This window comes from Pieris rapae, chromosome 12, assembly GCF_905147795.1.
Source record: "Pieris rapae chromosome 12, ilPieRapa1.1, whole genome shotgun sequence".
In the NCBI taxonomy this organism is placed as follows: domain Eukaryota; kingdom Metazoa; phylum Arthropoda; class Insecta; order Lepidoptera; family Pieridae; genus Pieris; species Pieris rapae.
This window is the reverse complement of record NC_059520.1, coordinates 4,649,651-4,666,680: the sequence shown is the minus strand read 5'-3', so window position 1 is coordinate 4,666,680 and position 17,030 is coordinate 4,649,651. Positions and strand designations below refer to the sequence as shown.

Sequence of the window (17,030 nt, the reverse complement as noted above, 5' to 3'; positions counted from 1 at the left end):
ATCTACGCCACGCTAATGTAAGCTACTCGAAATACTAATCCTGCACAGACGAAGTCGCGGGCACCAGCTGGTACTTAATAAGGTTACTTGTGGATCTGGTAATAACACAATAACCAAATCAAAATACAATATATATAAAGCAAAAACTTTATTCAAAAGGAACTTATGCACTAGAAACATTATTTTAATACACCATGTTATTGTTATTCATCAGAAACAAATGAGATAGTGGAGCAATTTGGACGGCAACTGTTTATGCTTCTAGGACTAGACAATCATCAACATGAAATTTAAGGAACCTCTGTTTAAATTTGTTATCTTAAATAAGGCACAACCTTCTGCAAAATTAAACATATTATTTATTACAACACAATATGCCTACAAAATAATGTGTGATGCACTAAAATGAGTAGTTATAATTTACTTTAAATACATCCTAATTAGTAAGTACATTCATATTAATATATTAAAATGCTAATTTACACCATATAATAAAAACTTAATAATATTCATTGTTTTACAATAAAAAATGCAGGAGTTAAAAGGACAGTAATCAATTATCATCTTGTTCACATATAAAACATTAAAAAGACACCTTCTGAAACCAGATTTCCTGCTGTTAGATAAATTTAGCTAAAATGAAAACTAGTATAGAAATATGCAGGATTGAATATTTTTACTCTCCAGTTAAAATTTAGGTTTCTTTTGTATAACATCAGAAGTAGGTATAATTATATTAGCTTTACACCACTTTTAATATAATTAAAAAATACACCAATAATAACTTTTTCATTAGGAATAATGCTTATTATCACAAGATCACTAGTGCTAATTTAACTGACTACAAATCATTAGACCTGTGTACAACCACATGTGTACCATTGACACATATCTCAAATCAAGCGTATAGTACTCACTTTAGTATTTATTATACATTGACAATTTATTTCAAGTTATTAACAAGTTTCTTGAAAATACAATACTTCATATTATACCAATGTTGAAATATTTAATTGAAATTGTATATAAAAATGCAAAGTTTTTTTTTAAATAATAATATAAACAATATTAACCCTCTAATCACTATGATAGTCTAAACTGAGATTTGATAAAGATGGAATTGGAGAATGAGAGAAATCACTGGAATTATTGCTAGACTTCAAGCTTATATTATCTGGGCTTTTATCTTTCTGTAATTTTCCTTGGGAAATGGAGATTTTACTTTTTCTACTAACATAGCTTCTCTCACTTATAAGATCAGCTACATCTGATATAGAAATAGAACTTATTGACCTCGGGGAATTTTGTTTATCACTATATGAACTTGAACTATTTTGGTTTGAGGTTTGTTTTTCTGATAGTTTATTTGAAAGAGATTTTTCAGAAACTGGAATAGATGAAAAATCGTAACTATAATCTAGCGAATGATCATTTTTGTATGATTGGTCTGGTGTCAATTTAGGAATTAAATTTGTGGTCATCGCAGAACTTAAGTTTATATTTTCTTTTTTAAATGATTCTGATGAAGGACTACTTATTGTGTGAAATTCATTTGCCATTATTTTATTTTCTTTTATACCATCATCACTATTAGGTATTCCTGTGGTATTTAAAAGTTTTTCATCAGTTAAATTAAAAGGTTTCAATTCAAATGATTTCTGTTCACTGGTCTTAATAAGACTATCTGTGTTACTTAATTTGTTTTTTTCTACAGTAGGAAAACTTTCTGGACAACTTTTGACCTCTTCAGGTACATCTAAATCTATGTCACTTACAGTTATATCTGGATTAGGAACATATTCTGAGCTTTTCTTGTTTCTTGAGTCACTAGAGCTATCAGTATCTGAGTTATCTAAAGACAATCTTAAATCTATTTTATTTTTTTCATCTGATGAATTATCAGATTGGGATTGACTTGTAGAGGAACTAGTATCATGTTCTACTGTATATGTAGAATGATCACCATGCTCATAGCTTTCATGCGAACTTTCATGTTTTTGTGATTTAGTGAAGTATTTTAACAGAGTAATAAGAATAGGTTCTTTATCTTTACTCACTTTATTTAATCGTAACGTATCGATGAGTGACCGCTGTGTTTTAACCTTATACTCATTTCCTTGTCGTGATTCTGACATGTAAACAAACAACGTATTTTTTAAATTGCAGAACTCCAAAAACTCGTGTATGATCGATAAAGATAAAATTCCTTCCGGAAGCTTTAAAATATTGTCAAGGGATTCATTCTGTTTAATATTTTCACAGTCGTCTTCGAAAGCCAGGAAAATGTTAGCCCTCAACAGAGCCCTTATTTTTGCAAGAGATCCGTTTTTCTCCAAAGCTTCAATTACAAGATCACGAAGTTCAGTATCTTCCGCTTGTGCCATTTTGATTAGTGTTAATTTTCTTAAATGCACTATAATTATAAAAATCACTAAACATTTATTTTGTATTAAAACATAAATATCAAATAATTAGTAATTTTAAAGTTTATAGACTAAAAATGAATGCCACCGGCCACCGCTACAGAAGTCAATGTCAAAACAACTATAGATATGTTCAGTATGACAGCTACCCGTGGCTTGTGCCATGCTTGACATTTTCAAATGACAACCTTGACATACCTAACCATAGATTTAATATTTTTGATATTTGTTAATGATGACACTAATAATATTATGTACTTGAAAATGGCATAAAGAACTATATATGTATTTCCATTATATTAAAAAAAATAATAATAATAAGTTGTTATCTTAATAATAAGTACTTAACTCTGTCAATACATAATAATATTTTGTTTGTCAGGCTACAATTATTATAAGGACATTTTTTTTTATCTGAATAGGAATTCTTGTATTAACCTTAATTGAACATCTACAAAAGTAAACAAAATATAAAGCAATTTTCTCAATTCTTGAGTTTAAGATGATATCGTCTGCATATTGTATTATTGTAAAAAAAGCTTATAAGCTTAATGGTTTGCAATGCATAGAATTGTTACTCAAAAGTTACGCCTAAAGTATTGATGTTACGTACAAATATTTTACACGGACGTATGTGTTTAATATTTATGTTTAACACAATAAAACTACAGACATCTCTTTTTACACAGCTGAACTTAAAATAAAGTTGTTATGTATTAATTACTATAGAGTATTAATAAAACGAATTCCGTTAAGATTAAGTAATTAGTTATTAAGCTTTACTCTTAGACATGTAAAAGTACTACGGTCTACGACACAACTAACTAAAGCATCTCTTTGAAACTTTCATCAAAGTTGTCAGCTATCTAGCACCACTAATAAATCATATTGCTTCTTTATAGAAATGAAAATTTATTTAAATGAAATTAACATTATACTAAGTAATTCAATCATGGTCATTTTTATTCATGGTTTTTAATAGTTGTTTGTGATTTCCTCTCTAAGCGCTAATCGCCATATCCTCTCCAGATAATTGAGCTATTGAGTATGTATTGTGTAAATTTTTATGATAATGTTATCTTAAACATTTATTAAATTAATCCAAATGTTAGATATTAAAAACAAAAACCTTCATTTAACTATAAATATAATTTCATCAGTAAACTACATATATGTACCTACTCATCATGGATCTTTGAGAACGTGCTCGATTACAAGGGGTTGAAGGCTTGCGCCGGGTAAAAGTAGAAAATTCAGTCAGTCGGGTCGAGCACAAGCGCCCGGTCGGTACACTGTATTTTCCTCACCAAATATAGGGAAAGTTTCAGCTTATTCTATAATAATAATAAAACCCCTAAAATGTCAATAACAAGCGAAACGAACTGCAGTGGGTAATTAAAATTAAATTAATATAAGACAAGTGTTGAAATAGCAGTGGCGGGAAACCGTTTGACGTGTTGTGTCCTATGTGTGCATAGAGCGAGTGGAGCTGTCTGCCCTAGAGGGCGGCCGACATGCTGGTTTCGTGAATCGATATTTTTGGAACGCTGTTGAACCAAAATAATGAGGTTGAGAATTTAATACAGGTAACTATTAATTTGCTTAATTACAGGGATTTATTATATTTTGTTTGAAGCAGCCCAAATCGTAAAGATTAGGTTGGACCTTTGAGTTTTATTGCACCAGGCTTATAGTGTAGAGTTGGGGTATTTATTAGTTAACTGACAAATAAATTAAAAGTAATTACATAAAATGTATTTGTAATTTACATGTATTGTAGATTGAATAAAGAAGGTTAAGGCATTTTAAGCATTAAATTACATGTACATATTTCGGTATCACCACGTATAAAAGCGTGTTTTAAATCATAAAAAATAATATTAAATATACAATAAATATATATTTATAGTAAACCCCAAAATTTTGATATTGAAAAATATGTTTGTCATAAAAATAGGCCAATTGATTACGAATACAATTTTATTAAAAAATGACGACCCTACATTATAAGGGATAACGCTAAAGAAAGTTTGGCGGGTGTACCCTTTCATATCGAAACAGATTTTGCTGGGTTCATAAATATTGACGCTATAATATAACAATTTTATACCCACTACTTAGATGTTGGATAAGTTACAATTACAGTAGAGCCCTATTGATCTATTTATCAGTAATAAAGTTTGTATTTTTGAACAGTTATCACAGCTTTAAAAAACAAAACTATTTGAATCTAATTATATATAATAAGCAGGTAATTGGGATTATATACTTAAAATTGAAAAATAAGAGGTTTCTTAAGAACCTTAATCCGTCAAGCGTATTTGTCGCATATTTTTTACATAAATATTACGCATTAATAAATCACTTATCGTAGAACTATACACATATTTCATTTAATTACCTTCGATGTTGCATGTTTATAAACAGTTTGTTTTAAGAACGTGCGTATACTTGATTACCATAATTCTATAAAATTAGAAAAGTGAGCGTTCGGGGTTTTCCAGCCGATATTCTTGGAGACAATCAATACACTCGTCTGCATATTTAACATCGAGTGAGTGATTGCCGTATCGTTCTTTGATTTTCATTTCTCATTTACTTAGCAAAAATTGAGAACTTTTTAGTTAAGCTAAACAGCAAGTTAATCAAATTTTCATATGAGTATTGTTTATCTATTAATTTTATATTTACAAGAATCCCCAAGCTTTTGATAATCATTATCGTATCAGATACTAGGTTTTATGTAAATCTGTTTTACACTTAAATATATTTAAATAGAATATTAAAAAAAATAAACAGATAGCCTCTCCACTCCGCTCCTCTCCGTTCCGCCATCGGAACCAAGATTTTTTTAAATTAATTCATAATCAATATCAAGGTACTTAAAGGTTTATTTATTTATGTGTTAACACTTCGGTGCAGAAACATACTACAATTGACATAATTAAATAAAAAGGAGGGCCACTAGCGGCCTTATCGCTTTCGAGCGATCTTCTTGCAGGCAACCACTTTTTGCCACAGGCTTATAAATTTTCATCAACGCAGAGATAAATATAAGTAGAAACAGCAGCAAGCAGTTTATTAAAATCATATGATTTATATAACCTGTCTGGCCATAAATGCTGTTATGTTACATAAAAACGTATCGTTTACCGACTTTTTTTAAATTTGAAGTTGGACCATGTATTTAAAAAACGAACACATTTTAAAAACGTCTTTTAATTTTGCATCATTACACATGTTTTTTCGTTCTTTATTTAATTACAATATGGTTCATTATTTAAAACAGGATTGTAGTGATCGCCTAGCCCAAAGTGGGTATGGAGCCATCGGTCATATTCCAGACAATTTAAAAGCTTGGTATCAGCCATATGTTCGTATATCTTACTATTAACAGATACTATAACACTTTGTCTATCAAAGACTGGAAAATATCGGAGCGGCTGCAAGCTGTTAAAACTACAAAGGCTGTTAATGCTTTTAAAGGCAGAATTCGTTGAAACTCCATTTGGAAGCCAAAAATCTTATCGCGAGAAATCAAGGTTCCCGCTAGGACTCTATCGCGTATTATAAAACAAAACGTGAAGCTCGGTGCTCATCGTTGATAAACAGGACATGCCCTAAATCCTTACAATTAAAGAGAGTGGATCGATCAAAACGCCTTCTCTCGCGATACGCAGATGAAAAGCACAGAATCGGCTCTTTACCGATGAAAACATCAAGATACAGTCTTGGAACCTGTTTTGTACCTCTCAGCAACGCACTTTAAAAATATACCGTGGACTTTGCATTAGGATTTTGTACCAGGCACGTACTACACAACCAATGTTCCAACCTTTTTTTGGACTAACCCAGACCTTAACTTTTTAGACTTCAAATTATGATCAGTTTTAGAAGACATGGCTTACTCGACACGGTGATATTGAGTCTCTTGAAAAATCTTTGGAGCAAACAGTGGCGAAATTTCTCTTGGAAACAACAAAACAAAAAGATTTTGATCTCTTTGAAGAATTTGCCCTGTATAAAAGCCAAAGGTGGTCATTTCGAATAGAATATGTATTTAGTTTTTGCTGAGACTTTAATAAATAATATGTAGGTATATATTTTAATAATATTACATTACTTCATTTACAAAAAATGCATTTTGACTTATGGCTCAACTAGATATTTTTTGATTCGTTAATCCCTTCATAACTTCACATATATATTTATGGAGTGAATAAAGGTAGATTGGTAAGGCTGTCCAGTGAATGTATGAATAAATAATACGTATACGACCTCGAGTTTCTTCAGAAGTTATTTCTCCACTGAGTTTCTCGATCGCGACGTGATTCGCCGAGTCACGTATGAAGTAAAAAATGTTAGTCCCTTCTTTTAACGATGTATTGAATACTAAAATTGCTAACGTTTGTAACAATTAGGTTTCAATAAGATTTGTTATCTTATTTACACATGGATATATTTAATTAACGCAGTTTAAAGTTTGGGTCCAAGACATGTCGGTTTCCTCACGATGTTTTCCTTCACCGTTCGAGCAAATGTTAAATGCGCACATAGAAAGAAAGTTCATTGGTGCACAGCCCGGGATCGAACCTACAACCTCAGGTATGAGAATCGCACGCTGAAGCCTCTAGGCCAACACTGCTCATTACATCGATAAACGAACATGTAACAAATTATTAACCCAGTTGAACTCACATTTACGATAGAACCTAGTTCCTATTATCGCCGATTGGAAACTGTTCGGGGTTCATTGAGGCAACAATAATTTATTGAGATCGATTTCGTCCCGTTTCGACGACGGCTTTTCAAATGCAGAATAATTAAAGCAGAAGCCATCTTTATGAGCTTTAGAATAATTTAAGAGATCTTTGACATTGAAGATTAAATATCGCTGTAAGAAACTCTATGTTAATCTATGCATCTCATACTGGCGTTTTCTTATAAGTATAACGATAATTTAAATCTTTATACTCAATTAATTATCATACTCGGGTTACATATTTGGTTTTTATCCAGGATCAAGTTTATACAATTAAATTAACACGAATTCTCATCTTGCATTGTGCTACGGCGTAGGCTAGCCGTAGCGGTCTACGATGTTACACTTCAAGAGGCTACACGTATGTTATTGCATGCTTCATTTGGAAGCAACTAATTAGGAGATATCCTAATTTAGTAGAGTACATTTGACCGAAAATTTCTATCTTAATGATTGTGTAATTTCAAAGTTATATACTATTGATATTATAAACAATCTATCCGATGAAATATTTAATTTAGTTTTGTAATACTAAAGCTATAAGTACGTATTACACTCCTTTATTTAACATAAAATATCCCGACGAACCTATCGACGAAACATGATTTTTTCACCAACGCAATCAGTCAGTGGCCATGCTGTTGATTTAAAACTTCAGCCAAATGGTCAGGCACGAACACTCACAGATAACCGTCATGAAACAAAGTGATATAATATGTTCACCTACTATATATACTTCCGTTAGTTGAGTGACTCTCTCGGGGCTGACTTCCTTATTCGGATCAGTGCAAGGGTAAACTCGTTTGAACTCTCTGTTTCATAGTGTCTTGGCCTAGGGTCAACTTATTACTTCCAATTTATTCCTAAGTCGAAGGTTACAAGCCCTATAACAAGCCCTATATTTTCTCCTCCAAGACATGCCTCAGCCAGCAACTGAGCGTTGATATATATACTGACTTTCAGTTTCGCAATCAATGGAATCAAATTGAAAGGCTTATTATTGGTCTTTAAGAAACTTGGTGAGCTCAATGGAAGGTGAGAGATGGAACATGATTTTGTGCCATCGGTTGCTTCTTACTTCTGAGCAGTAACTCCCAGCTTTAACTCACTTCACTTGACTATATTCAAATGAAGAACGATTTTAATTGTCAACGACGTCGTCATTTTCCAAGCGGCTTATGGTATTTATTACAATAAAAACACGCAGTCATAAGATAATCGATCGTTGTAAACACCATGAACGATGTTATTATTTTTTTGAATCAAAACTATAAAGAACTTCGGACACTATTTATATGGCGTATTAAAGACTAAGTTACAGTGTGAGCCCTATACCATACTCTGTGAAAGGAAACCTTTATGGGATTTGATGTATCAGCAGTATTCTAACCCTTTCCGTTATATTGATGACCTCGTTATACCAGATAGTTGGACAGTAATCATTTATTTGATTCGTCAAAGTATACAATATTTGTGAATAAATGAAATGACGCATTGGATATTTAAGAATTATATTACTTTGCACAAACCCTATGCCGACTCTCTTTTTACAAGTCTTCCTACTAACTACTTTCTTATAACTAATTTAAACATATATATTTACTAATGCGACTTTAAACTATTTTCTTTAAATAGAATCTTTCTATCACTAAACGTTACTGGATTAACCATATTCTTAAAAAATTGTTGGAGAATTTAATCTACCTAACGTCTCCATAAGTAAAACTATAATAATAACGTCACATGTTTTATAATGCCGTAGTTACTAATAAAGTAAGTTAAGTCAAAAATATATTAATGTCATGAAGACTGAATTCAATGAGTGACGAAAGTTTTTGTGATGCTTAGCTCGGCATTTTCTTAAGCCAAATCTACGTTTTAATTGAAATGTCAGCAAACTTTGATTATTTGAGTTAAACTCCAAACTACTTTTGAAATATGTTCTCTCAAATGAATTCAAGTATATACTTGAATTACAATATACAATATATATATATTGCACTCTTATTTAACACTTTATTACTTAATTTAATTTGGACAACAAGTAAATGTTTATATGTTATTATTGTGTCAGAGTTTGTGTGGTTTCATATATTGCGTCGATTTACGGAGACCTCTGAAATCGACCCACACTCCAGTGTAGTTTAATATGTAATATTTATTTTTGTATTATTACCAAAAAATCTAACAAAAATTTAAATTCCACTAGCAATTTTGAGCCAAATATGTCGTAATCTGGGTCATATTTCAGTAAATTGTCAATTGCGTTTATAGTTACTAAGCGGCCATAAATAAAAACAAATGAAACATTTGATGTTCCTGTAACTTATTGCCTTAGTAAAATAAAAATAACGTTACCTAATAAAAGTTAATAGAATAACATCATGTTCCTCTCAAGTATTAAAGTAAGGAATTTAGCTGTTGAGAGACAATTTTCTACGTGCAATCGTAAACGAAAATAAATCTGTAGAAGCATCTCGAAAACTCACTTTGTATTTTCTTATAAAAGTTTTTCAATTAAAACCAGATCTCGATCGCTGTGGATCAGGTATTTTCTTTTAAAAGTGTAAATAACTAGGCGCCTTAATTTGTTTTTCCATTTTATTATATTGGTAATTCGTTAGTAACTTTGAACTGTTGCTGTTGTGACTTAATTTAGTTGTATAATAACTTTATATATATTTATTTTTAATATATTTCTGTTACTAACTTTGTCTCTTCATAATTGAGTGTCTTTAAAAGAATTGAACGAATTCGTAAAACCCAATCCATTGCGCTCCCAATCTTTAATTCCAAATCCACTATGACTTTATGCCTTTTCCTACAAGCCTTTGACTGCCCAATAAACAACAGGGCAGATCCTGCTTGACCGATGTTTTATTTAGTAATAAACAAAATCCCTTACCCTTTTTCCTTAACGTTTCATTGTGTTCAATTATTGCGTGGCTTTTATATTCTGTTTTCTTCTTTGAGGTTTTTAGGATTAAATTTATAGCTACTTATTCAAATTTATTCAATGTTCAAACATGACGTATACAAATAAATTGTTTTATAAAACGTTCATAAAATTGTATGAAATGAGCACTGTCTTTAGATGGTTTAATTTCTTAATTGGAAAAGAACAATTTCAGTCAAACACCAACTTAACCAAAGCAACTAAAACCAAAATTGAACTTATAGTTAAAGATGAAGTAGAAACTTTCCCGTTTAATAATAAATCAGTCCCTTTTCGTCGCAGCGTAAAGACAATCTGACAGAATGAGACGAAAGAGATATGGAAATCAGGGCAATTATAGTATCTAATTCAAGCCCTTGACTGCAATACATCTAGGTTTTAATTAGTGTAAGTTACAGTTCCGACGCATGTATGCATAGTATCACGAATTAGCAAAGGTTGGTTTGCGTGACTAACTTGATGATATGTTAGTTGAGTAGCGGTCGTCTTTGTGGTCCGTCGGTCCTTCACACTTTGGCAATGTTTCAAAGAGACAGCCAACTTTGACCACTTGGGATAACTTCTGTTACATTACCGAGGCTGTTGAAACGTAACAGATTCTACCCTTCTCGCCTTTCGAGTGACCTATGGTTTTGTTGTAATTGGACACAAAGTTTAAAGTTGATTATAATGCTACCTGCACAAAATGGTCACTTTAAGAAATATCTTTAACGTAAGATAATTTTTGCTCTTGATAACGAAGATTACTTTTGAAGTTTTTGTAACAATAATCAAACACAAGCTATGATATCAAAAACTTGTTCATTGAGTCAAGATGTCTGTTAACCGACCCATGTAAGTCACTAGTTCACAAAAAGTATCTATAAACCGTTATACGATTACAACTTCTTTGATAAAATGATAAACTATAATTACAGTTAGGGAGATCTTAAAAGGTTTTCAAAAATGCTATATGGATGTACACTTTAAATATACTTCGGTTATTTTATTGTTTTAAAACCTTTGCCATCTCATTTTGACCTTTCGATTCATTATATCTAAACTCTAATGCATTCCTTTATCTAGACACCTAATAAGTGAATTCAGTGAATAATTTAATTAGCCTGTCACGAATGCTTGTTCCTCTTGTATTATTTACGAGCATTAGCGAACTGTCAGAGCGGACAGCTGACAGACAGGATTTAATAATGTCCGTGGATTTACAAAGTCATCTTATGGTTATGAATATTTAAATTATTATTGGCAACACTGTCCATATGAATATTTTATTGAATTTTATATTGGTAGGCCGTTTAAAGTTTAAGTTAAATATATAACCGGATATAAATGGTCTATGGTTTTTTTCTTCTCGCGTCCTACATTGTAGTCGTTATTTTAACACCATCAATAAATCATAGATACACAACCATATTTAGAACTAAGTTTAAAATTATCAGATCATTTAGGTTAGAGTGATGTGAAGTATCATGTATTAGAAGAAGGCTATACTACTTAACTACTCACTACTACGTAATCCCTCACATCTGCAGATTATTATAAAACTTTATTTTGGTAATATTATGCAGAACTTTGTTCAGGCTTCATTATCTAATCCGAAATACCAGACCATAAATCTTTATTTATTATTTGTTTTTAGCTAAACAACTTTCTACATCAACGTTATTCTATTATCAGCTCTAAGAGCACCGCTATAAAATTGAATAGCATCTACATGTTTTGGCGTTTTAAAATTCGTTTTCCCGTTTGATTCACTTTAGCTTTAGGTGCTTTTACGGTAAAAGGCACTCGTGGTGACTTACACGTTAGTTCGTACGTGAAAGGTTTTAAAATGGATATCGCTGAATCTAATATGGGGAAATGAAACTGTAGGAAAGCGTTTAAGGCCCTAGAAATTTTTTGTTACATCGGAACTCCTATTTCAGTGTTTAATAATGCTTAAACCTTAATACACTGTTGAGGCACAGTATGCTATTCGTTAACCTCGAGGTCCTAGATTGGTTACCAACAGCAACAAAGTTTAAATTTAGTGATTAGCTAGTAAAAGAAATGAAATGTGGAAATGCACAGATTTTTTTGTGTTATTATAGTAACTACCACCTATTTCTCAGGAAATTTTATTTACCCTATTCGAGACAAAATTCTAAATAATTAAAACGGCTAGCAACACCGCCTCGATCTACATACCAAATAGTAAGAAAACAAAGATACGTCTAACAGAAAATACATAGTTTGAACTGGTGCATAATTTTAAATTTACATAACTTACCAATTCAACTTTTTCACTACTTATTTTCTAAATTTAAAGAAATATGCCACAAATTGTAAGGAGATATAGCAGAGCTATTACGCAATTTTAAAAGCCTATATATCTTTGTAAGGCAAATACGTAAATCACTGCTTAATACTCTACTCTTTGCCAAATGCTGGTACGGGCTATCATTGGTTACTATTAATTATGGTACGAATTTCTATTTACCCCGTTTCATATTATAAAAACTATGATATATTATTAAGAATTTATAGAAGAATATGCGATAACATCTCGAATAATCATTGGACGTAATTCCGTTAAACTATCTTCACTTGGTATTAACAGTAATAAAAAAAACTGTATATATGAAATATTTATAAGGCGTCTGGCAGACATCTGAGTGATTCAATGTATGATAAATGATGGGCGTAAGTCACTGCTTTAGCTCAGCATTTTTGTAAATTTTCTTCATAAGTGATTACACAGAACATCAAGTAGCCTTTTAAGCCACACGCCTGAGGCTTTCGCTTTGAGTTTAAGCTTGGAAACTAAAATATATTACATAACTTATCATGTAACTAGAAAAGTCTGCGATGAAAATTCATGAAAAAATTCCGTTTTGTATAAGCGTTCCTAGACCTTTACGAGGAGGTTGAAGCTGAAGTTATAATTTCAATTTGAATACAGCAACTGAAGCGTGAACTTGATTAGCAACGGAGCACGTCTTCCTTTAATATAATCATACCATTTCACTTAGAGAAGTAATTCTGTTGTTTTGGTTATATTTGCTTTATGGTTTAACATCTCTGTAGTTAATAATTAGCATTCGCCAATGGAATTTTTTTTAATACATTTCAACTATAATTATATTAAACTTTATTTTATATTTTATTTGTACGTTCTTTTTGGCACGGTGATCTTGCTAAGTGTTGTGGCCACTTGATCAGCCGGGACGTTCAAATACACGGTGTGAAGCATTGAATACTGAACAATCAGATATTTTTGTAGAGTAAATAATGAATTATATACATTTTTGCATAAGGATAAACTAAATATATTAACACACAACTACAAAATGAAAGACATGGTGTAACGGGCGGTGCTTTCTTCCAGGCTACTACTAATTCAAGAAAACAAAAAAAAGTGAATAAGTGCAGTGAGAAACCTAATTTATAATCTAAAAATAACAATGATAATACAAACTTATAAACTTTCCAAATCAGGGCAAAAAGTACCTAGTACTCTTTGCAACCTTTAATGTTTTATTATAAGGTACTTAAGTAATCTTGCTTACGTCCTCTCAAATGCCCTCGTAATCCGGGTTATGCTGACTGGATTTTAAAACACTTTAGTATGGCTTTACCTTTATACGTAAAAGTTATGTGTGAAAAACAGTGATGCACAATAGGGACGAAAGTTTTTTGTTGTTGGTTTGAAAAATTGGCTTTATTATTAAATACTATTGCGATTTTCGACAAGCATATTATGTATATGTATATATAAATGTTGCTGTGTGTTTTACCTAATGTTAAAAGTTATTTTTTTAAATTCAAAATCAATGAAACTATTTTTCTCATAATTAAATGATGGAAATAAAGGCTGTTATTATCATTGCAATTTTCGGTGAAAAAATATTATATAATCTTTCGTTAACGCCGATATTAAATATATGATCTAAAAAGTACTTTTTATGAGCTTCAAAACTAATTATAGTTTCGAACTAGGTTAGCGCTTCCTCGTTTAACTTAATATTTTTAACTTTTAGTACTTAAATCCTAATTTAATATACAGGAGCTTATATCAACAACAACGATTTATTAACAAACGTCAGAAACTTACTTACTCTAGATGCCTTACGATTTCGTCAAGAAAAATCAAGGAACCAGCCTTCATCATGGATGTTAAATAATTAAATTATTTAATTCACAGTTAAGTGCAATACAATGACGAAAGTTAATAAAAATAATATAGAATATAGCGCAAGAAGTGCAATACCACAAATAAAATACAAGAACCTAAATTAACAGGAAAACACAAAGAAAGACAACAAAGCAAATCACGATAATTTCTGAATTTATATTGAGGGTCGATAAGGACTGGTAATGCTTATACAGAAGAAATTGAAAGAAAAACAGCGTGGGATCTCAACGGATAAAGACAGGGAAAAAATTCATAGCCCTTTTGTAAATAGCTTAAGGTTCTAAGAAAGGAAGAGTTACTTGATGGGATTTTATTTCTATTGAATTTGATGTTAGGGTTCACGAAGGAAAGGTGAGAATAACTAGTTGAATAAGTTAAATACTTTTAATGAGACAGGCCGATCGCCCGTATGTACTCCGAGTCTAGCAAAATCGTTATATTACCTCATAATATTAAAGTTTTATTTAAATCCAAAAACATTTATATCAAAAAAACGTTAGTAATTAAAATAATTATAACATTTCCTATCTCCAGCCATCTTATAGTAATACTAGCGGACCCGACAGACGTTGTCCTGTCTACACGTCTTTAATTTGAAAATTTCAAACTTTTTTTAATAAGCTAAAACATTCTGGACCATTTTGATGTAAATTATTATTCAAATGTTATGACAATATCTAACGATCCAGCACATGGTTTACAATAACACAATGATAACAAAACTTTTTTTAATTTGATCGCAGCGCTAACTGTCGGGACAGACTAAAATTAAAATTCGAATATTATTTAAAATTTGACTCTGCGATGGTAGCGCCGTCTGTCGGATCCAATGTAAAACATTCCAAAATCCTAATAAAAACTACTTATAAATTAAAAATTAATTCAAAAAACATTGTCCAGTGGACAAAATTGTGAATCTAAACCATTCCCAGATCCCCTTGAACACACACAAAAAATTTCGTCAAAATCGGTTCAGTCGTTTGAGAGAAGTTCAGTGACATACACACTCACAGAAGAATTATATATATAAAGATTCAATATGTATAATTATACAATTGTGTTCCTTCAAATCATATGACAATCTAGGCATTTAGGAGTTTTACGTAATTAAATCTTATCTGTTGATACAAACAAACACAAAATAAAAATATTAATTAAACCAATTTTCTAAATTGTTTATGAGTACTCTTTTTATAAGATACTTTCCAATTAATAAAGAATAAACAATGCTTAAGACTTCGGGTTTTCTTTAAAGTTGGTACAAATATAACATATACATCTTAAACAGCTTTGTGAGTCTCATGCAAGATTGCGTGTTGAAATGCTTGCTTTTCAAAACAAACTGAACGTTGTATCAACAATGACAACCTAAACATAAATAACAGTGTTCTACACAAATAAACATTATTCTCAGCTGATAATATTGTAACAAACTTCCTATATAGGTATTAACAAAAATAGAGACCTTTACCATAACATTCTTATCTTATAATATATAAGTAAAGCACTTGCGAGCAGCAGTGTGAGTGTCCACGGGCTGAGGTATACCTTTACATAGGTGAGCGTCATGCACATTTGTTTGTTTAATTAGAGATTTATATGAACATTTAAAAAAAATGTATTTTTTTATATTAATTATATTTTTTAAATTTTAGCTTGTAACTACTAGGACGGAAGGCGATAAAGTCAGCGAAAGGGTTTTGTACTTGGGGTTTTGATTTTTTTTTTATTTGAAAATAAAATATATATATTAAAAGAAGCAATGGGAAAGAGCGATTGACCAGTCTTGGTTGTTGAATTAGCAATTCTTCTTCATTTTTCGCAGTTCTTGACATCTGCCGTCATGGTTATGCTATTCGGTAAGAAGATTAGAGATGAGAGTCGATGAGTAACAGTAACCATCATCATCCTATCCTATAAGGAATATTTTTAATAAGATGCCCTAAAAAGTCGTTGTCCACTATGGATCTACTTTTCGTCGCAGAATTCCCTCGTTCCTATGCCAATCCGGTTGTGCTTTGCATAGTCCGACACCGTATTCCCTCCCCGTAAGTCTCATTGTTGGTCACCACTCAGCTTTTAATCTTTCCAATTGGATGCTAGTTCTTCAATTCTCAACCGTAGATTGAGTTGGATCCGCTTCCACTCGCAGTCAATTCGTTGTAGTCGACAATGGTTACCGGACGACCGAATATTTCCTGATGAAAAACGATTGAACCAATAATGGGCGTTGTTTATGCAAGCAAATTTAGGTTCGCACACGTCGGTTATGTTTCGTGTTGTTTGCGCAGCGGTATTACATCCGACTCATATCCGAAAATTTTAAGCTTATCCATGGCGCCAAAAACTACCACAATTTCAGAAAAGCAAATGACTGTTACTGATCAAGAGAAAATGCCTCAATATATCGCTTTTTACATAAAACTTAACTCCATTCAAATGTCGTATGTGAGTATGCGCATCGTAGATTGTGTATGGTTGTGAACTACAGAACTATTAAAATACTAAAACACTACGATAGCATACATTTGGGATTGGACTCAAAGTGGTCCAATTTCTAGAAGTATATACGAGCACTTACATTAGCATCAACTATCAAGATTACCTAAGTTAATGATGATTGGATTACAGTAAGTTAAAGTTCCATACAAGTTGAAATAATAATCTATTATTACTCAACTTGCTCTAGTTTCTGCGTTCTACAAAACTTTTCTCTCC

At 31.4% G+C, this 17,030-nt stretch overlaps 2 protein-coding genes across 3 annotated transcripts in view; one reads left to right on the top strand and one right to left on the bottom strand.

Moving 5' to 3' along the window:
• Positions 1-133: 133 nt before the first annotated feature.
• LOC110993764 (dentin sialophosphoprotein) lies at positions 134-2,525 on the bottom strand. Its single transcript, XM_022260131.2, has one exon. The coding sequence runs from the start codon at positions 2,382-2,384 to the stop codon at positions 1,077-1,079; it is 1,308 nt and encodes a 435-aa protein (XP_022115823.1). The 5' UTR covers positions 2,385-2,525; the 3' UTR covers positions 134-1,076.
• Positions 2,526-3,699: 1,174 nt separating this feature from the next.
• The window catches only part of LOC110993761 (gamma-aminobutyric acid type B receptor subunit 1), a 102,703-nt gene continuing 89,372 nt past the window's right edge, over positions 3,700-17,030 (top strand). For both annotated transcript variants that reach the window (XM_022260129.2, XM_045630411.1), the window contains exon 1: positions 3,700-4,009. The gene's annotated coding sequence lies outside the window, so the exon portion shown is untranslated. The remainder of the gene's footprint in view (positions 4,010-17,030) is intronic.